Below are 22,850 nucleotides of genomic sequence, written 5' to 3'. Positions count from 1 at the left end.
TTACCAGATAATGAGAAAATCCTTCAACCCTTTCTGTAGACTTTCCCATCTGAGCCACACAATGATGGTATGGAAGATAGCCTTCAATTATCAACTATTATGGTCTCCACTGTTATAGTGTATAGTATATATTAAAATTACAAACTTGATACTAAGGAATAGACTTGATACTCAATATTGATTCCAATACCACAAAGATAATAAAAACACCAATTCTTTAGAAAATAGAATGCAATTTTCAACAAATCGCTGTACTTTCTTTTATATTACCATGTGGCCTTATATTTGTGTAAGCCTTCAGTTGTCCAGGTAGTTTTTATAGTGGTTCTTGCGCACATACTAGTGTGGTTTTATCTTTGTTCTGATAAAGCTTAAGATCATTCTAGAGCTAGGCTACTCAGTAAAGGTTTATGTCTGTCCAGTGAATATGATTTTTTTTGTATTGATAATTTTCAAATGAGTATCTAGTTTTGATATTAGTTTTAATAATCAGTTAGCATCTAATTTTTGATACTTGTGATAGTCCTACCTTTTTTCATGTTTTTATATTTTGTTACAATGTTGGTTCATATGCTTTTTCTTGATCCAACATTCTCCATTTATCCAGATTTAACAGTACAGTATACATTTACTTAAAACTCATGTGACTATTTGATTATTTTAGTTAAATATATTTACACTTCCCTTATTATTTTGTCAGACTGAAGCAGCAGAAACAGAACACTGGACTGAGACAGGCTTGCCAGTATGATGGAGCATAATCATAGTTTGTGAGTTTACGCTGCATGTCAGCTGTAGGCACTGTGCCTCACTTTTACAATGCCTCACAGTTGGCTGGGCCCCAGACATGTGGCTGCAGCATGCCACGTGGGCTCCTCCAGCAGCAATAGTCGCCTGGGAACCTTTGCCAAGCATCCGTCAGCACACCACTGACTTTTATAGCCCAAGTCCTAAGAAAAAACACACCACTAATGAAACTACGGCCATGAGAATGCTCTGGCAGGGCTGTGTTTTGGAAAAGGCACTGTCACTGTCCCAGAATTGCCATTATGGACTGACTGGAATTGGGCTCAGGAGTTGGTTGACACCATTGCGCAGAAAATCTATGTATCGCATCGAAAGCCAGAGCAATGTGGAGTCAGAAGCCAGTGGCAATCCCATAAAAACACTCACACCAATAAAAGGCACGATGCTGCATGAGTAACATGGCCCTCCCCAATTCCTAGCTCATTAAACATGGTCCAGGCAAAATGAGAATGGGGAGAACAAACCAGTGATAAAGACTAAATGTAGGCTACATATCAAATATCACTCTTACATATTACAGTTCAGTTTATTATTTTTAATGACATCTTGTTAAACTGAACAGGCAAAATGCAATTTCAAAAATCGAATGGCATTTTTTGTAACAGCTGAGAGGGTGAGAAAGCCAGGGCAGCTGGTGAACACTGATTTCCAACTCAGTTTCATTTTCCCATTGCATCTGCTGTTTGCTTCTGAATTGTAATCATTCTGTGAGCTGCTCATCTTGCTACAGCCCAGAAGGAATGCCACCTGAAAATCACAAATGCATGAGGCAAAGCAGCCAGGATCCTTACCACAGAGAGCAATTTCAAGTTCAGCTTAAAAGTTTGGTGTATGTTCTATGACTGCACAATATTCTAAAACTCTTTGATATGGCTGTTAAATACTGCATTATAGATGCATGCCTTAATTCATAGTCAACTGTCAAAAACAACAATCTTGAAACAAGAATGTTGGTGTTATTGCAATATATTTAATTTGTAAAAATATTGATTATTGTGGTAGCCAATATTGAGATATTGATACTTTTGCGATTTATTGTGCAGCCCAGTTTGGTCTTCCACTTTAAGCTAAGCCGTTGGCAATTACAAGTACTCACATAGGCAAACGTAAAACACATGTCACACACAAACTAATAACACCTTGTAACACAGAACCATCCATTAAAGGTCTAAAATACCATGACAGGGCCACAGAGGGCTGCTGCATGTGTGCTGTGAGCACAGCTCAAATGAAAGTACAGAATTCTTCTCCAACTTTAACTCTGTGGTCAATACAATAAAACTCAGCTGGTAAATAAAAGGACTTTAAAATTATGTACATATGGTTTGTTCTGGTACAAGAATAGGACTCTATGTCACATGTCCATTATCATCTGTCAGAACCCCTCCCCCAGTGTTTCAGTGCAGTGTGCCAAGGGTATGCTGACAAGACCAGTCAGGCTCAGAGCTAAGAACACATTCCTGCACCTGCTGCCTTCTCTCCACGCGGCTCAACCACTCTCCTCTGGATTCCACTGGGGTGAGGTGGCTGCGGCTTACTGTTCAACACTCATAATCTCTCTGCTATGCACAGTTGTGCCTCTAACCTCTGACAAGAGCTATTCTGTTTTTGTCAATGAATAAAACATTTCTCTGCTGAGGAGGAGTCTCTGTGGAACTGACAGGAAATTAGGCACATGAAAAAAGTTGGCAGGAGGTAGGAACTCAGCCTATACCAACCCCTGTAGAGAGGGAGACACCAGTGATTTATGCTGAGCGAGAGGCTGCGTGAACGGTCTATGCTCTATGTGTGAAATGTGAGAGTGACAATAAGCTAGGAAACATGAAGGCACATTGTTCCTCGACTATAGCAGCAGAGGGAAGAGCATATGGAGACTCTGATGGTGTGTGTGTGTGTCAGGCTGAAAGACAGCGCAGTCTGACTTCTGCACTTCCTGCTGAGACATGGGAAGCTACATGGATCCTGTCAGGAAGAGGAGGGTCCATGCTCTGACTCAGATTCTCCAGAAATCCAGAATCCAGAAATGTCAGTGGAAAAATGTGCTACGAAAGCCAAACAGACATTATAAGTGCTTCTTGGTGTATGACAAGAGGTGGTCGCTGATTAGTCTAAATTACAGTGTCGGAAGAGAAATATAATGCTGCGAGCGCCTTATCCCCGTGCTCAGTATGTCCTGACATTTTCCAGCGCTGTTGTGTAAATTCTTGTGGACACGCTGACGAGGATGTGGCACCAGCAAACGCATTCTCTGCTGGCTAAATGATGGCTGACCTTTCCACAGGCAGGCTGAGAGCAGGCAGGAGAGGACACAAGCATGCGGCAGATGGGACTGAAAAATACACAGCACTGGAAGGAGCCATGAATAACAGCGCGGACGGTTGAAATGGATGACACGCTCATGGTGGCTCATTCCATCATGTTACGTCCTCTTGGAAAGCGTCGAATTTCAATGGCTGTCTGTTTGCATTAAGCATTAATATCACTCATTAGCCATTCAAGGTCTATTTGAACACTGCGCCACCGATTCCCCAGCCTCCCTGCTCTCTGTCCTCATACACTTACAAAGCAATGGCAGACAATTCAATTAAGAAAGAGGCATTTGATCATCATTAAGGCTTGCGACTCGTGTCCTAAGAGCCTGATTTATCAACATCAAGGTCTAGTGTATGTCAGAAGCAGACGGAGAGTCTTGAGTATTTTCTGGAAGATGACGCATAGATTTCTCAAATTTGGAGAGCAAGAATAAGACTATCCATGTAGATTATCTACGTCCCTGCAGTTTAATAATATTGTTTTACCTGTATTGGATTTATTGTTATTGATCACAAAATTCTGCTAAAGTTAGCCACATGCCATAATTGATCATGGTCAGGTGCAGCAAGTCTGGTGAAATAAACGTTTGAAGTTCATCTAGTTATTAGGGTTGTCTAGTTGTCTATTTGTAATACTGGTTTAAGTAGATACTGAAAAATATATTACTTTCTCGGTCAGAAAAAGATAGCACTAACATACGATTATTTGTCAGGAATATAATTTTATTTTAAAGAGTTTTGTTTATAATTGTTGTGATATAAAAAAATAGTATCACATATTATAAGCCTTTCACTAAAATCCAGTAAGAAATTTTTGTATCTTGGCAAAACTAAGCCACAGAAAAAACAACTGAAAATACAACATCTCTCTTAGGGCTTGTTTGTGCTCACAGACACTGCCAAATGGTTGAGAAATTAGCACAAGTTGACAATGACAAAATGCAATGAAACGCAGTGAATGGAAAATTGAGATGCCAGAAAGTGAGCAGTGGCCCTGTTGCCAGCTGACCCACAGTTGGCTGGTCTGCTGCTCTGAACAGTGCCCGGGCACAGAGGGGAATCCTGGGTAATGTGTCTGCTTGTTTGAGTAGGCCACCATCTGCCACACTGTGAGACGCCCCGGGCCCTTCCACCAGCCTTCACATTGGACCAAAAAGCTAAACATATGGGAGCAGAAAAATAATGAAGCCCAAGTTCCTCTAAGGGTAGCAAAATTACAAAACAAGACCTATTAGAGGGTGAAGGAATGCACTCCCAATATTTCTGCAGTCAGAAAACAACTATTAAGATATGGTTCTGAGGAACTGGGATTCTTGGCTTGGGCTCATATTTTGTGGGAGTTATTATTATTTCAAAATAAAGCTTACTGGAGTATCTGAATTCACGGTTGGGGTTCTAAATAATAAAGCTGTTTTCCAAAAAATCAACAAAAGAACGTGATAAACATAATATAAAAATCCCCGACCACTTGTATGTCTTAAAGGGGCACTATGCACATTTTTAAGTGGAAGGTGCTCGCCCTTTCGTGGAGTTATTATTTTGAAACATTTTTGAAATTACTTTGAACATTTTTGCAATGTTCTGCAAAATTCCATACATTTTTAACTAAAAAGGTTTTTGGAAATAAAAACTTCTGCAATTGAATAAATGAACAATAGCAGGCGAAGCAATAACATTTTCATGAGACAAGTGACAGACCATCTACCAGAAAACTTAAGTGTGCCTTTAAAATATATCCTAAATCCTTTCAATATTGAATATGCAGATGGTGCTCTCCAAAGCTTATCTTTCCAGTATAGATGCTGTACTGCTAATTTTACACTTGGCTGCAGTTCCAATTAAAAGTGTACAGTATAGGCAGTTGTGTGGGAGCTATCTGATGCAACTGACAATTACACTGATAGATTCTGCTGGCGCATATAGCATAAGCAGCCCCTCATACCGCTCCAGATATGGTCTTTAGTGTCACGCATGTTGGGATCATCTTCAGACACTCCTGCCACAAGCAAAGACACCTCCTCTCTCCTCCACTGTAGATGAAAAGGCTGTGCGGATTATTTGATGTGGTAAACAAGTTCTTGTGTCTACCCAGTGAAATAGGCTGCACACATGGATGACTAAATTAGGTTTGAAGAAAGTTATTTGTCTGACACTAGGACACCACAAATGATATTTACTGATATAATGAAAGCACAAAGATAAAGGAGTCTTAAATGTCAGAGAAAACTCATCTTAGGCCAGTCTACCATCCACCTGCCCTAATCATTACTTTCCTTCTGGTTTGTTTAAAGAGACGCATGCTTCATGCAAAAGGTTTTGAAATGACCTTTAAAACATGATATTACTTTCAACATCCTGTTGCAGAGATGTTAAAAAGTAGGGTTAGGTTTATTTGTTAGTTACATCAGACACTAAACATGCCAGGAGCAAAGTATAACGTCTAACAAATGCTATTTATGTAAAGTAAAGAAAGAAAAACAAAGTTAACTGCATTGTTATTTTCATGTGGCATTCATATGAAATGCCCAGATCTGTGTACTTTAAATGTGTGAAATGTGTAGATCCCTAAAACAGCTACAATATGGTTGAGAAAATGCTTGTGCGGTGCAAGTACTTGTTGCTTTTTTAAACATGTCTAAGCAAAAATATTTAGTTTGTGGTTACATTAAAAATAGCGGATTGAAAATAAGTTTGCAATAGAAAATGAGACCTAATTGGTGACACATAAATACCAGTGTCTCACATAATTCTCACGCTTCATCTAAACCTGTAATTTGAAGACAAATTAGCGCTGATTTTGTCAGTGTCATCTAAGTGGTTGTTGTGTGAAGAGTGGGCTGAGTTTATTACAGGTGCAGCTGGAGCATCTGCAGACTTCCTCAGAATGCTGAACGAGTGCAAATTGGTGTAATGAAGCTGTTTCATTATGGCGATGAGCAGTGCTGAATAAACAGGAACAACAAAGTGGAATGCTTCATCCTACCATCTGTGGAAGAGCTCTGGCAATGCGCCTCTGTGTTTACACCACTGATAAATGCTGTGGGACACAAGATGACTCTGGGAACTGTGCAACTCCCAATCAAAGTATCTGATCCAAACAACAGCCACCATATGAATGTGACTTCTGTGTGCCGTTTCTTATCTAAATAAAATTTCCCTCCATGTAAGAGGTTTACATTGATCTATTGAAATGTTACGACTTATTATCAACAAATGGTGATATCTGTAGTAAGAAGTGGAAGTAAAAGCACACTACAAGTAAACACCAGAGGAGCCAAACGTGACATAAAAGAGTGTTTGCTCCAAATCTGTTTGACAAGATGCAGATGCAAACCAAGTATAAAGTGAAAGGAGCCAGTGCTGACTTGAGGCAAATGGCAAAGAAATGTACTATGTGGGGTTATAGAAAACATGCCACCTGCTCTGACTGAGAAGTATGTGTGTTTACTTCTAAGGAAAGACTTGGCTGCTCATTTAAAGTCTATAAAGAAGGCCCACCTGTGTTCAGACCAAAAATTCTATGTTGGCTGTTCTTTCATACCCGAGTTGTATGCATTAGCTGGCTGGATAGAGCCTTGTCACATAAATTGTTATCACTGCTAATGCGCTCATTCGAATGTGCCCATTTTCTATTTTCCGGTGCCATTCTCTGACATGTCATAATCGCTCGCCTCCTGACATTCATTAAGTAACGCGCCGATTTCCCTCCCTCCTTTAACCGGGTCTAATTGAGCCTTTTAAAAGCCATAGTCAAGTTGTGCCATTACATCTAGATAGTGAAATGTGTGGGAGAATGACAAGGGTGCAGAGTTGATTGCCGTAATGGACTTGGGCAGCTGGTCTCTCAGTTTCACCGTCATTTTGCGCAATGCTGTCTGAATAAGCAAGCAGTGTGGGTTAGCAGAGAAAATGAGTGTACACTTGTAAATTAATACCTGCCAATATGAGATCCTTCTGCAGCCATTAATAAAGCTTCTCTGACATATCAGCATCTGTTGCAAAAAATATGCGCAATGAATCTAGCCGAGGTGCACACTAGCAGACGTGATGGCTGCAGGGTGAGCGGGTTTGATTAGTTCCTTAATCCACTTTACACCTTTTGAGGTCTCTCATGCTGCGTGCTAAATTAAACAAGCATTGAATATTCTGGTTAAAAGCCCCTTTAATAGATAGAAGCAGATGGGGTGTAATTCAGAGGCATCAGAGCGGTCGCCATGTTAGTTTTGTAATTCACTTGATCTCTCACTTCTGTGTTAAGTGAGAGCTACAAGTTTCTATTACACCTGCTCAATGCCAAATGATGCGAATGCCTTCAGTTGTGAATTCAGATGTTATGGCCCATCTGCCTGTCATATAGGACAGTGAGAGCAGAATGGTTTGATTACGCACTGTTCATTTGCTTAGTATAGTTCATTGCAGTTTCTTTGTCTCAGAAAGATTTTCAATTCAATGCAAATGTGAGACAGTAGCTATTTCTAATTGGAGTAGTGAGACAGCAGCTAGTTCTAGACTGCGTACAGCAACTGTAACTAAATCTCACACAGAGCCAATAAACTGGGCCTGCCTACTACACAATGTAAGTAATAGGAAACTTTGTTAGGGCAGTTCAGGAAGCTGGGTTCACAGACTCCTATTAAGTATATATATTATGGATCCAATTGAGGTAAAGACACTGCTTCCAGGTTTCGCTGAAACATATTATTTTGAGGTGACAAATTCATCTGTGACTGAAAAGAACTGGATATAATTTATGGCCTATACCTTCAGGTTGCAGCTATATACTTTATTACAAGGATAATGGCTCAGTAGCCTACAGTCATTCCTTTTACAACTTTAAGTACATTGTCCGGAACAAAGTAAGCCTGCAAATAAGCTTAGTGTTGTTGTAGTTATGCAGAGACAGACAGGATACCTCCCCTGATTTTGTTTTAAGAACATGACCCATTTCTATCACTGACTCCCTGCACTCCAGCTCTTTATTCCCCACTAAGTCTTTTCAGAGAGCAAAGAGATAAGTAAAGAAAGGAAGTTTAATGTGGATGTTCTATCTCACCAAGAGGAAAAAGACACTCGGCTATTATGCAATTGTCAGCCTAAACACTGCTCTTATTGGCAGTGAATGAGAGAACAGACATACATGCAGGAATGAAAGTGTGTCTGCCAACACTTGACCCAGTGAGTGGCATTCCTTTGTCCGGAAATGGAGTGTGGAGGTGGGAGGGAGAAGGGGGCTTCCGGCTCTATTCACAAGTGGGACGTGGTCAGTGTTCGCCACTCGCCCCTGCTGGGCTGTAGTAAACGTGCCATGGACAGGTGAAGCTGCAGCCGGTCCCAGCCTCCTGCAGGCTGCTCTCCAGATCCATTACACAGCCTCTCTCTGAGGGACTGAGACAGGAGAGGAGACTTGATAAATTTGGAGGCGATAGGAAAATCCCTAGGGAGCAGGTGAGGGGCTAAAAAGAGAAATGGTGAACAAAGGCAAGGTACAGGGGAAAAGCAAGTGCTGAGATGTTGTATAGTTAAGTCCATCCAATAACATCAATGCATTGCTGTGCATTACCATGACTGGTGTGATGGTATATGACAGTTCAAAGTCAGAATGTTCTAAAGAGTGTGGGGAAAATGCCATACTGCTGAACATAAGATACTCCTCTTAATACATCTGAGATATGGTGGTCTCAAGTGTTTTGTTTTGACTCTTCAATAATCTCTGGTCAATAAGCAAGAGAGGGTAAGGGTCCCTTTGAAGAAACCATGTGCAGCTTAGGAACACTGCTCAGAATTAATGAGCCCATTGCAGTGTACATCAGTGCACTGCACAGCTGTGAGCATGTGTGTGTTCCACACCTGGCTCAGGAAACAAGGAAAAAGGAAGAAACTGCAAAGCTCAGTGCTCAGAGATATCCATATTAAATCCTAAAATATCTAGTCTGAGCATGTTTCCAAACCTGAAGGAGGTCTATACTGGCTAATTCCATACAGCCATTTGACATTCTCATTGTTTTCTCTACAAAATCAAATGGTGCTGCAATGATCAAGTGCAAAGAAAAATTACACCCGTTTTACCCTTTTATGGGGCTCATTTTCACACCACACTGAAGATTTTCTGAGCTTGAAAACAATATATCAAGTTATGGATCCAGTTAATTGTTGCAGTCAATGTTTTTTTTTCTGTTTGCCCCAGTCTTATATGGCAGCCAAGAGACACAAGGCAGAAAAGAATGTTTGTGGGTGCTGATGAACATGGTCAAACTCTGGAGAGGATAGTAGAGGATGTCCTGCAGAGCAGCAGTCTGCTCTGAATGAGACAGCTGTTCTCTGCTCTCTCCCAGTGCCAGTGCCCACTGAAGAGCTCTGCTCTGCCAACCGCACAGGCTACAGCACAAACTGTGACAAAGGCTGCAATCAGGAGGCCCCCATCAGAGAAGCAGGAGGGCTCCGGACAGGACATTGTGGACACCACCTGGTCCATGTGGGACACAACTTTTGTTGTTCCTCCATCTTAGCAGGCTTCTCCTCAGCACTCTGTCCACCAGTGTGGAGCCCAGACCAGTCATGTGACGGAGCAGAGGGGGAGTTAGTTTGACATGAGCCACAAAAACCCATACAATCATATCCTAAAACCTTATAGGTCACTAAAATACATTTTGGGATGAGAGCCAATTGGATGGGCTGTGCAATGGTGGTCCACCCCTGCTTTGATTTGCCATCTGAGGCAAGAGGGTTATGTGAGAGCTAAGGACAAGATATAAGGCATTATAATTTATATCTACTTCCTCCTTTTGCAATAAAAAAATCAGATATGCCAACAAACTGCATTAAAGTTAGTTGCTCATGGTTTAAAACAAAGAAAAGCATATATATATCACATTCATTTATTTATTGACATAGTGTCATATGTCATAGTAATACTGACAAGCAGAGCATGCAGCTGATGTGACGCATGAGTGTATAGTTAGTGCTAATTCTCAAATCAAGTAAGTTCAAGTAAAGCACATGATACATGCTTTTTCTCATTGTGTCAAAATATTCAGATATGCCCCTAAACTGTTTCAAAGAATTGAATAGATAACGCATTAAACTCAACAGCTTATGGTGTGTACTGAAAAAGCAGAGGCAAAATCTTAAATATAGTTTTATCTTCTTTATTATAACAGATAATTGTTGCTGGCTGAATGCCAGTTTTTAATCTACTTCCAAATTAATTTAAACAGATTTTAATGTATTTATTTGATAATAAAATGCTACTTATGAATTATTTATGAACATACATTGTTGAAGTGCAGTGAATGAATTACATTTAGCATAGGATGTCTTTTCTGAATGAGCCACATGCAAATTTCAAAGAGTAGCTTTGAATCTCTGTTTGAAAGGATTCTCTTTGGTGTTACCTGGTTACAAGCACATAAATGTCCTATGTAAACAGACATGGACCCACTGAGAACAGCAAAGGTGCCCACACAGCAGCATCAGTCCACTGTATACAAACGTGCATGTGGACATAAAGCAGACCTACAGCACCTCTCTCTGTCTGCCACATCTGCTCAGCTGTAATGAGCCCCGAGTCCTGTTAACGATATTAATGTTTTGCAGATCAACGCTGAGACAAGGGTTCCTTCCTCTGTGCGCATATGGCATTAAACCAAAATCATAGCCCATCACTCATAATTTAGAAGTGTGTAGTGCTGATCTGGTGAAAACTGAGCCATGCAGACGTGCTGTCAGCCACCAGTCATACTGTGGACATTGTGCACACTATGAGTCTAATGTGAGCTTTGCCTGGGTGATGTCATCGTGGTCCATTTTGAGGTGTCCAGCAGGGAACAGATCACCATAAAACCTGTGCTAATGAGACACACATCCTATAGCTATACCAAGTAAAAAAAACATCTTACTTTTTTTTTTTGCATTGCTGTTATAAACAACCATTGGCACGTGCCAGAAAATCTTTTGCAATTCTCTTGTAATAATAAAATCAATCTTGATCTTGATCAATCGATCAATAGAGGAAGGAAGCAAAATACAACTAAAGTCCCAATATAAAACCACCTAAAAAGCTCCACCCCATTACCCACTCTGTGTGTACAAGGCATTTGTTGTGATTCAGATGTGCCACATACTTGTGCCTTAAGTGTGTGGAAGTCTTTAGTCAGCAGTGAGAGCCATTAGCTATTATTACTGTGAGTGGGTCCAGGAAACTAAGACTTTCTGATGCCACACATTTTATGTGCTGGAACCTGCAGCTGAAGGGGCTCACTGGAGTAAGAGAGAGAGTACAGAATGAGTCAGATCCCAGATGACATGTTTGCTTGGTCAAATAAGGACATTCACGTTAGGACTCGTCTCATTTACTGCACATCAAACCCACTGTCATGCAATCATCATGCTGTATGACGTTTGTTAGCTGACTTTAAATGTCACTATGATCCAGACCATTTACATTTGGTCATCAATAGGAATCCTGCCTATTAAAAAACAATGCAAGCTTATACATATACAATATAATGCATAAAAACTACAGCATCATTGCCAACAACAGGAATTAATATAATACTCTATGTCACATTTTATGAAAAAGTAGTATACACCAAAGAATGTATGTTACAACTAATTAAATGAGCAATAAAAACAAATAAACAATTGCACCTTTTTGCCAAGAGATTGATATCATATTCAACTTAACACAAGCAATTGCAGAAAAATGAAAAACAAGGACAAAGCGCTTTGAGTGGCTTTTCAATGTCCACTCTTCCACTTGAGCAGCCCAATCGGTGTTTCCGGGTCAGTGAGAGTTAGGTTAACCACCAGAGCCCTGCCCCAGGCCAGGGTTACTCGGATAGGATTTGTGTGAGGTCCAGCCCTGGGAACTCACAGACTCTGTGGCCCTGCTTTCTTAATCACTATGACCAGTCAATAGTGCACACAAGTCAATTACCAAGAGAGCAGGTCCTATAGAGCTATGTGACCCTTATGTGTTCCCTTATCCACACTACCAATCTGTGACCGTGCCATCATTGACAACTCATTGGGTTTGGTGAAGTAGATCTACTATTGATAGTTCACTGCATCTAATCTTCCATGATGCTACACACTCACACACTGATACGCACAGCAGGCGAGAAACGCAATGCTCCAATGGAAATGAACCGATTTCATTCTCTGCTCCCCGGCCTATTTGTTTTTCTATTTTTTACCCTAAGCACCACCTCTGCCTTCTTAGGCATTCTGGTCGACTGGTGATAACATTTCTGTGCTCTTTCGCTAGCTGCTTGGCTGCCACATATTCTCAGTCTCCAGCACTTGTCTCCTGACTGGCGATGCAGTTGGAAATAACAGTGGATAAATGATAGAATGGTCTATACTTTATGACTTTCAGAGCACTACAATCTATGAGGGTATAGGAAAAAAAGGTAAAGCATTTAGAGAAATACATTCTTAAAGCAATCTGGAATAAAATATTTTTGGTCAACCGTTCAGTGTTTTCTGTTGACCCCTACCACACCACACATTTCTTCCTTTTTTTCTCAGTCGTTGCTTTTTGTGCCTTCCATTTGCTGGCAGTGGTCTTGGTGATGGAGAGCCTGTTCTGTCCCTAATGAGCGTGCTGAGCCACACACCATATCGAATTAACCCAACCCATTACAACGAACCAGCAGCCGAGCCACAGGCCGGGCAGGCTGCATCTCACTGCTTCACTGATCTCACTGTGTGATTGATAAGACTGCACAAACAATGACAATCAGGCTGCAGATCAGACCACTGCAGCAGAGGAAAATAAAGGACAGTCACATATTTGTGTCATTTTGTCATACTAAGGCAAGTAAGCCCCCTTCTTCCAAGTAATTAACCTCCTGATGGAATAAGTAATGAGGTTAAAATGTCACATTGGATGGGTAAAAATATGGTAGGGGTGCTAAATGCTGCATGTTGCAATTTTCAACAAGTTACAATTAATATTTTATTACTAATAGTCTACTATAAAATATTTTGTACAGATGTCCTTATTGCATACTGATGATTAAAGGCTCTCCAATAACAATTTGATTACACTGCAAGCACAGATAATGCTGTGTATCTATGGAAGACAAACCAGAAGGTCATTCCAGAATAAATGTCACCAATAAATTGGCTCCCAAAGAGAAAAAGTCCCCTAGGTTATTTTACAAGACAACAAGGCTCCAATGAAAGACCGCAGTCCGCAGTCTATCACGGTGAACGGCAATGGGCTGCCTCCTGGCTACACACAGAAAAGAGATGAATGTCAGTGTAGGGAAGCAAAATCTCACAAACAAGACTAAGGCAGCTGTAGTATTGTGGACTTTGTGGACAAGCACATAAAGAGAGGGATGGAAAAGGAACATCATCTTTTATTTTTCTTAAAATTCTTTATTAAGTTAAAGGTTTTGAAAGACCTATGACTGAATGCATTCATACTGAATTTAATTGCAGTGTGAACGACCTGTTGGTCGTTGCAGACACAGGAGTAGCTGAGTAGCTTGTCCATTTGCACTCCTAACACTGTAATCCAGTGATTCTCAACCACTGTGCCGCGGCACACTAGTATGCCGTGAGAGATCGTCAGGTGTGCCGTGAGAAATTATCCAATATCACTTTTTTAAATTAAAATTTATTAATTATTACCTGCAAACATTATGTCATTGTCGAGTGTCCGTGCTGTACTTACTACAGCACGGACACTATACTACAGTGTAGTTAGTATATAATGACTGGCAGAGTGATCTAATATTCGTCCGGGTGGCGACAGGCAGCTAATTGCCTCGTTCCTTTAAAACAGGGGTGCTCAATACGTCGATCGCGATCTACCAGTCGATCGCCAAGGTCGTGTGGGTAGATCGCCGTGTCTCGTCTCGGACTCGCGTTTGGACTCGGTCTTGTCTGTCACTCAAGGTCTGACACTCAACAAGTGCGATCATATTTCATTACGGCCGCTGCTGTTGGTAATAAACTTGTACAGGTGTGCCAGAGCGTGTGGGGCGTCTCAGTGCAGCCCGCAGAGACTCTACGGCACATCACAAACACACACGCTCCCTACGCACGGCTTGTCTGCAACAGCGTGTGCCCTCGTGTACCAGCGTGCATCACAGGGCAGGTTAAACTTCCTAAACATCCTACCTGTCCATCTGCCTCACGTCAGCACGCCGCCCCTCGCCTTTTCACGCTCTCGCTCCTTCCTGCGTACAGCGAACACAAGCCCCTCCCACAGTGCGCGTTGATTAGAAGAGCAACACGAAACGTGAAGCAAAAACGAGTCTAAGGCTACGTTCAGACTGCAGGGCTTAATGCTCAATTCCGATTTTTTTGTGAAATCCGATGTTTTTGCGAGGTCGTTCACATTTCCAATGCGACTTGTCTGTGACTTCAGTGTGAACGGTAAACGGCCCGAAAGTGTCCCGCATGCGCACTGGAGGACATGATGACGTCAACCCCATGCGTCAACCGCAGGGAGCGTGCTCTGTGTTTACGGAAGTTGTCCAAATATGGTCGCGAGCATTGAGCACCTGGCGATTTTACAGTTCCGGTTTCCGCCTGCTTCAGCGCGGAATAGTGACGTTTGTCGCTTGTTAATGACGTGTAGGTCGGATGGATGCGCTTTGGCCGTTCAGACTGAAGTCGCATGTCAAAAGATCGGATATGTATCGGATTCAGTACCACATATCCAAGTGGCCTGAAAAATTCGGATCTGTGCCGTTCAGACTGTCACTAAAAGATCGGATACAGGTCACATAGAAGCCAAAAAATCGGATTTGGGTCACTTCAGGCTGCAGTCTGAACGCAGCCTAAATTTGTGTTACAGTGTTGGCACAAAGCAGGTCTACAGCATAGAGCAGACCTACAGAACAGACCTACTGCCACATTTGGCTGAAGTTTGCCTAATTAAAGTGCACAGATGCATCTGTGTTTGTCACGATGTGCATTTGATTTGGTAAATGTGCAGAGGCTGGTAAGTATCACTGCAAAACCAGAAAAGAATGCAACTCCAGTTTGGAACTTTAAAAAACAGGTTTAAAAATCTTCCTTCACTTTTTTCACAGTTTTGTGTAAAGTGCCAGAGGAAGTTCTCTTAAAGAAGGGGTTCTCAAACTGTGGGGGAGGGTCCAAAAAAGGGGCATAGAGTGTTTCAGTGCAGTTTGCTTGGTTTTGTATTAGGTAGATCTTTATGACGTGGTCATTTTGTAAGTAGCTCGCATGCTGAAAACGTGTGAGCACCCCTGCTTTAAAAGAATTAGTAACGCATGTGCGTGGTGACAGTCATGGAGAAGTTTTTAAAACGGACGAATGCAAACTCCGAACTGGGCCTTGGACAAGATTCTGACCCAGAAGAAGCTTTTCAAGCTTAACTGCTATAAAAACTAAAAACAGAGAGAGACTGAGAGCTGTTGATGAAGAGCTTCGTGTGTGTCTTTCTTCTATTCCTGCCAGGATATCAGCTTTGTGTTTATCTAAACAGGCGCAGGTCTCACACTGAGTAAGTAGAAATTAATGTAGAAATTATATTGTAATTAAATATACTGTATAGTGTCATTTTGTAACATTTTGGTTAGTGGTGTGCTGCAAGATTTTTCCAATGTAAAAAACGTGCCGTGGCTCAAAAAAGGTTGAAAAACACTGCTGTAATCACATTCCAGTGTATCTGTCCATCTGTTCTCCTCATGTCCCTCAACAGCTGCACTGTTCTCTGCCCACTCACAGCCATATACTGGACTGCACCCCTCTCAATCACACCACAGTGTCAACAAGCACTCTCCTCTAAAACTATACTGCACACTATCTTTGTTCTATAAGTCCAATCCATCCAGATAGAAGTTGCATAGTAATGGTACCACATAATGTTGCTCATTCGGTTTGTGGCAGTTGGTACTGGACATATCATATGACCCACACAAGTATGTTCAGTACTGCACATGTGTCTGTAAGTATTCACATGTGTGCCCAAGGGCCTGGCTGCCAGCATTGGGTATAAATTGTGCCCTGTCCTCCTCTGCAGTGGCCCAGACATGTATTAATGGTGTCATTAATCTTGCCTCTAAAATGAATGACTTCAGCACCTCCAACCTGCACAGAGGCAGCCCAGACCCTCCCCTGCTCCTCCCCTCCTTATGCACTTGGCTGTATGCACAAACAAGGGCTATGGCGTTCTATCTGTCCTGGGGTTTGTGCTTTGTTGTGCTGAAATATAGTCAGACCAGTGACTTTTGAAAAGTTAGCTCTAATAATCCATTAAAGATGCAGCTATTGCTAATCATGTCAATCAATATATTGGCAATGGACAAGGGTCAAGCTCTGCTTTGTGTCCCGCAGGACAGACTGTGTGAGTGTCAGTGTGAAGAGGGAGGATTCATCACTAAGTGAGAAGGAGGGACAGATCAGAGTACAGCCAGAGATTTGTCATTTCATCAATAAGTCTTCAGTCTCCTGGCATCCTCTCTCCTCCCAACTCCTCTAGCATCTGCATCGAGCACTAGTCCCCACAGCAAGGAAATACTACTAATAGATGCAATGGATTTATAGAGTGCATTATTCATTCACTCCATACTCTCTAGTGAGAGGCTAATATTGTAGCCACAGCTGTCCTGGGGCAGACTGACAGCAGCAAGGCTGTAAATCTGTGCTACCGGCCCCTGCAACCAACACTGCTGCACACAGAAGATTCATGGGAAAGGTGGGTGAAGTGTCATGCCTAAGGACACAACAACGGTATGCACTAGAGCCACTGTTGCACCTGGCATTCCCAGTGGTCTCCCAACCAAGTGCTAAGTGCTACCTTGCTGACACAATGATGTGGCTTTCTAACAGAAAAAGAAAACTATATGCTTAGGGCGGCCTTTGAGGTAAACGTATTGCATAGCTAGCAAATAAAACACCTGCTCTGATCATGTTAGACTTAAACTTGAACAGAAACACAAAAGTAGCATTACGACACATTACCTGACCCCAAAGCCCACATTGCATCACATTCATATTGCATCATTTAGCTGTGCTTTCAGTTCAGTTTGTGAACTCTGCCTATCATATTTTCAAAGCTCATTTGGTCCAGACATAATAGCCTCTGGGGCAGAGGGCAAACACTAAATTGGGAATAATATATAGTCAGAAGATTTACAGTTAAAATTCCTGAATGTAGTTGATTTCTGCTGAAATACTGAAAAATAAAAAGGGGACCTAATGGGGATGGTGTTTACGAGCTGTGTAATCAGTTCATTTTTGAGACATTTGTAGGTCACATGCCCTGGTCGCATCATAATGAATTACCTTTATACGGCTTCTACAACTCGATAGGTTTATATAATATATTACTTTCAGTCTGGTAAAAAGAGCAGCTGTGAGTGTATTGGTCTAAACAGTAGTTGAGATTAAGCAGAGGGAGCGAGGTGTTAATTATTCACTTCTGTGTCCAAGACTCAGCCACTGGCCTTGTAGGCTTGGTTTATTTTTAGAAGCCTATAATCACTGGTAGGGCACAAATGCACTGCTGATGTCATGCTTGCAAACAGTGATGGAAAATACATGTGTGTTATGACAAAGAGACTAAAGTTAGGAGTTGAAACTAACTTCCCAAATCTCAAATGAATGGCACACACTTCCGGAAAATTAGATGTGTCACTGTTAGTACATGTTCCGGATATTTCTCAAGTTACAGCTTAGAGCAATAAAACCTGGGTTACAGGCCAAGAAATGTGCTGCCACAAGTACCTGCTCAAGCCTGAGGTGAGGAGGGAATAGAAAGAGTTAAACAGACTATGTTTCCACTCTTTGCTTTAAAATGTCCCTTCAACACAAAGCAAAAATTGACATTTGTTCACACACTCTGCCTCTGGGTTTTAGTTCCGGTCACTGTTGGACTTATGTCTACTCACAATCCGTTAGTCTTATGTTTCAGTTTCCCTTTCCTGCACTTGTGTGTACCCACATGTCCTCCCACTCAGAGACACGGCCAAACTCTGAGGCGCTCGAAGAGTCTACAGAGACGTGTGCATGCCATACAATATTGTGAGTAATTGAAATAATCAACTCATTTGCTGCTACTCTGTGGCACTAGATGCCAGGGATATGACACATTTCCCAGCATACTTTTCAGGAACAAAAATGGGAAAGCTCATAAAATGAGTCAACACTTGTGGGAAACAACATGTTTCACTCTGCAGCCTATTGCACAACTTAATTTTCCTTTATGACGGAGCAATACCTGAGAGTACATGGGGATCATGAAGAGGGTTGTTGCTCCATGCTTCTGTTCCTATGAATCTAATCAACTTTGATCCAGGGACGTACCATTGCCATACTCAATCCTGCCCTGCCTGTGTTAATGTGAAATGGTTCAAAGTGTTTGCACAACAGACCGCTGTTGCACTGTGGGAAATCTCTCACATGTTGACACGCTGAGGGGGTGAGTGTGTCAGGGAGTTCATTGAGAAATGCTTTGACGCACACTGCCCCGGAGACCTGCCCGGCCCCTTGTACCTGTCAGACTAACAAGTTACAACATGAACAAACAGTAGACAGATACAGCAAATATTAAATATGTACTTTTTTGTTGCCATGTAGGTGCACACATTAAGTGTATAATTAACTTCATGTAAGGATTTTAATGTTTTACTTATTTTAATTCCAGTTCCCTTTGTCGAGTCATGCATCTAATGACAAAACAGAATGCAAAATACGCAGGTTTGGCTTGAAATGTTTGTTTTTTCAATTTGACCTTTCAGAAAGCTTGTCCTGCTTCTCAGTCTTGTAATGACAAAAAAATAAACATAAAAATTGTGCCATGTTGAATAATTAATAAGGAAAAAAAAACAAACAAACATGGAGGTGTTCAGTGTCCACACGCAGTCAGCAGATACAAAGATAGCATGTATAAGAGCTGACGCGTAGAGACATGACAAACATTTGAAACTCACAGGAAACGTAGTAAAGACAGTGCGGCTGTGCACACGTCTCCACATAACTGCAGGGGGGGGGGGGGGGGGGGGGGGGGGGGGTGCAGAGGGTTCAGGTTAAGGAAGTTATGACACGGCCCTTGCAGCAGCTTCATAAATCAGAGCACAGGCCCTCCTGAGCACAGGGCACTGACACATGAGCCTCACACACTACAGCAGCACTACAGCCACTGGACACTGGGGCACGTTCTCTTACATAAACCACACTAGCTCTTTTAGCCCAGAGCTTTACATGCCATACCTCCCACTGTGCAGCTCTGACCTGTTTGTCAAGGGTGAATATGAGTGACCAAGCTTTGATTAGTAGTCACAGTGATAAGTATACTAGCTCAGTTTGAAATAGCATCAACACTACAATTATTGTTAATATGTTTTCACGGGCCTAAGCAATGGGAAAACTGACCACCAGGACTATGACATCACAATCAACAATATAAAATTCATCAATAAATTGCTTTCTGTTGAAATATTGTTCAAAATCCAAGGAGAACTTATCACACAGTCTTGGGTATTCATAGTCAGTGAAGAAGATATAAACTGATTTAAAAACATTTGGTTTAGGCATCCACATAAAATAATTCAGTCCGGTTTTCTTGTAGAATGACTGCTTTTGTGTGGGCCCATCTGTAAAAAGCAAATTTTCAAAGTTAAAATGGAGCCATTAGAACTACCATTTCTAGGCAATACTGAGCAAACTGAAGAGAACCCAAAATTGTTCAGTTCATCACAAACTGCTGGAAGGAAGATCTGATTGCATGATTTGATTGCATGAAAGCTGCAAAAGGAAATTGTTCTCTCATGAAGCCAAGTTTTACCCGTGCAGTTAAGGCAGCCATTGTCTGTTATAATGAAGAGATTCAGGTCCATATATCACCCTTCAAATGAACATGTGATGATTTTGAAGTTAACATATGGGTAAACTTGGCAGAAGTTAATTTGACAGTATTTAGCCAAAGCAAGAAAGAAGTGGAGAGGTTTACAAGTCATCCCTTGGAAATTGAAAGCTTCAGGAGTTCAGAAAAAACAAAACCCTAACCAAGACTTGAGCTTATCAGTTCAACAAAACACAGCTTTGTGTCTTGTTAGGTCTTAAACTCACAGAAAAACCTCAGAGATACAAGCTGGACAAAACAGCTCAGCTGCACTGCCTCCTCTACCTGCGAGAGACTATAAATCAGCTTTTCTATCAGAGCAGAGGTAGTGACTGGGCTAGAGGTCAAACATGGAGAAGACAGATGACAACAAGAGATCGTCTGGAGAGCCATTAAAATAAATTGGCGAGAAGGGACAAAGACTTTCATGTCCTGTCCACGTGAACACTGACAGTCTCTCTGTATGTGTGTGAAAATGGGTGAAAGGTGACATTGTACATCAGGTAGGGTCAGTGTTTTGAACCCATAATATCCCACCAACAGCGTGCTGTTGAAACTACCGTTTGAGTTTGTGGCATTGGCTATTTCACAACAAAAAAATAAGATGACTATTTTTGGCTAGTTTTTGTTAAAATGTCCCTTTAATAAATGTGTTTTATATAAAGCCTTTACCCAGGAAAGAAACTATACACACAGCCAAAAGTGACAAAAGATTAAAAGAAAAATCTTTATTTTTAAAATAAAATTATTTTTAAATATTGTCCATTATATTAAAATCGTGTTGGTCACTGCCTAAGCAGAGGTCTACTAACTCATTACATTTGCTTTTTTCTCATTACTGTATACAGTATGTGCCTTGTCATAAGGTTCTGCAAAATGTGGTTCAGCAAATTCATACACAGCTATAGTAGTAAAGAAAAAATGTCTTCTCGGAAAGTAAGTGGCTGACCCCACAAGTTGAATAGAACAAAGACTTGCACTTCTGTTTGTCTGAGGTGAGTCTACTCTTCATGCCTTCTCTAATTATTATGAGAAAGGCAAATGCTTTTTTTTTCTGAAAATGTTTTGACATCTTCCATGACACCAAGGTCATTTTTGCTCTGCTGCACCTGTCATGTAAAGCAGCAGGGAGCCATCTCAGTTGCTTTCAATAAATGACAGCTCAGAAACATATGGCCAAAAATGGGCTTATTAAGAACAGCTATTCTATTATAACTTGTTATTTTGAAGATGGGTGAGAAAGAAACAAAAAAGTCAACGTGTCCAGATCGCATTCCTACCTGCCATCATCTTCTGGGCCTCATATGGTTCCATGTAGCCATCATTCTCTGTTGTCACTTTCTCCATCGTGGGCTGTATGCCTCCGGCCTGCTCGGCGTCGAAAGGATCCGCATAGTCCTCCAGAATAATAAGCTGTAGGGGAGAAATGAAAGGTGAGGAGCAGTCACAAACAGCAGAAAGGGGCAAAGCATTTTGCCGCTCTACTGAGCGCTAGAGCAGGGTTGAGAGCACAGAGTTCCCATGCCTCCCGAAATGACACACAGGACCTAGAGATATGTCCACTGAGGCAGGGCAGATAAAAAGGGGATATACAACAACATGTCAACGCACTATCCGGAATGGCAAGATACTATAGGGTCAAAAGTAATAAATAAGAACTTTAAACATATCAATAGAATATGTAAGAGATTGTAATTGTTTCCTGGGTATTGTTCAACATCTCAAAACTGAATTTAGGCTCTGTGCACAATTTAAATACAAGCTTGAATATACTATTGGTTTGGCTACTGTAATTGCATTAAAAAGGATTTTTTAGATAACATACCAAAAGCTTTCCCTCAGTATGATTAATTATGCAATAACTCTGACAACACTGAAAAAGTTTAGAGAACCACAAGAACTCAACTTTCATAGGAGGAACAGTCTGACAGATTTATGCTGTGCTGCCACTGAGCCATTTCTAATTGTAGTCTTGTTCTATAGCAGGGCATATTGCGCAGTTAGCAATTAGCTGGACTTCCAATAGTCAGACATACTGTATGTACAATCCTGACAGAACACAGATTGTCACCGATGTTTTTGGATGTGATTTCTGTTTCATTCGAGACAGTGGGAATACATTTTCTAAAACAAAAGAGACTACACCATATTCTAATGAAGGCTTGTCACTGCAGTTAAAATGAACTGCACTTCAGACAACCATGAAGATTCCACACAATCTGTACACATTTAGGGTTATAATCTAAAACCAACAGTTTAACATTTCTTTATACAAAAAGAAACTGCACAAACTGAAAGAGTGAAGTAAGCTTGCACCTGACTGGCACCACAACCAGTGAGTCATGAGGAGCAGGAAGAGATTTGCCCGCATTATAAACATGCTCGTCACTCATTGAGCAAATCTGGCAGGGTGAGGCACATCGGAGAACGCCATTCTTTTCCACTCTAAGTTGCCATTGGCCAAACCACTGTCCAGAGAGTACCCTACCCGCAATTGCACTCCACATGAAGGCCACCCGCGAGAGGGCAGACACACACACCTGCAGAGCTCCCAGAAAAAAAAAAATCACACGGGGATTTCTCTAGAGTTAAAACGTAGCTTGTATTTCTTTAAAAGGAAATAAAAAAACATGCTTTAATCAGAAACTAAAGAAGCAATGTCACATCCATCTACATGCTAATAGACACGGTTATCATACAGATCTTAAATATGTTTGAACTGCTGACATGAGCTACTGTTTTGCTAAATCTTTAAATGTTCCTTTTCCGTCTGTTTTGGGGAAAATAACTACTTTTTGCTACAATGTAATTATGGGCTCTGAATGTTTTGCTTCTATGAATTCATGCAGCAACCCAAAAGCAATCCAAACATTGTCCTAGTTTGCTCCTAAAGCACAAATCAC

The 22,850-nt window shown here is 41.3% G+C and overlaps 1 protein-coding gene across 3 annotated transcripts in view; it reads right to left on the bottom strand.

Annotated features, from left to right (window-relative positions):
• The window catches only part of LOC110175286 (SH2 domain-containing adapter protein F), a 59,444-nt gene that overhangs the window by 25,944 nt on the left and 10,650 nt on the right, over positions 1-22,850 (bottom strand). For all 3 annotated transcript variants that reach the window (XM_055154599.1, XM_020941435.2, XM_055154600.1), the window contains exon 2: positions 21,228-21,360. In XM_055154599.1, the coding sequence (XP_055010574.1) occupies positions 21,228-21,360 (133 nt within the window). The remainder of the gene's footprint in view (positions 1-21,227; positions 21,361-22,850) is intronic.

This window comes from Boleophthalmus pectinirostris, unplaced genomic scaffold (genome assembly GCF_026225935.1).
Source record: "Boleophthalmus pectinirostris isolate CB_2022bp ecotype Guang Dong unplaced genomic scaffold, ASM2622593v1 HiC_scaffold_19, whole genome shotgun sequence".
Classification (NCBI taxonomy): Eukaryota; Metazoa; Chordata; class Actinopteri; order Gobiiformes; family Gobiidae; genus Boleophthalmus; species Boleophthalmus pectinirostris.
This window is presented reverse-complemented; position numbering and strand designations above follow the sequence as displayed.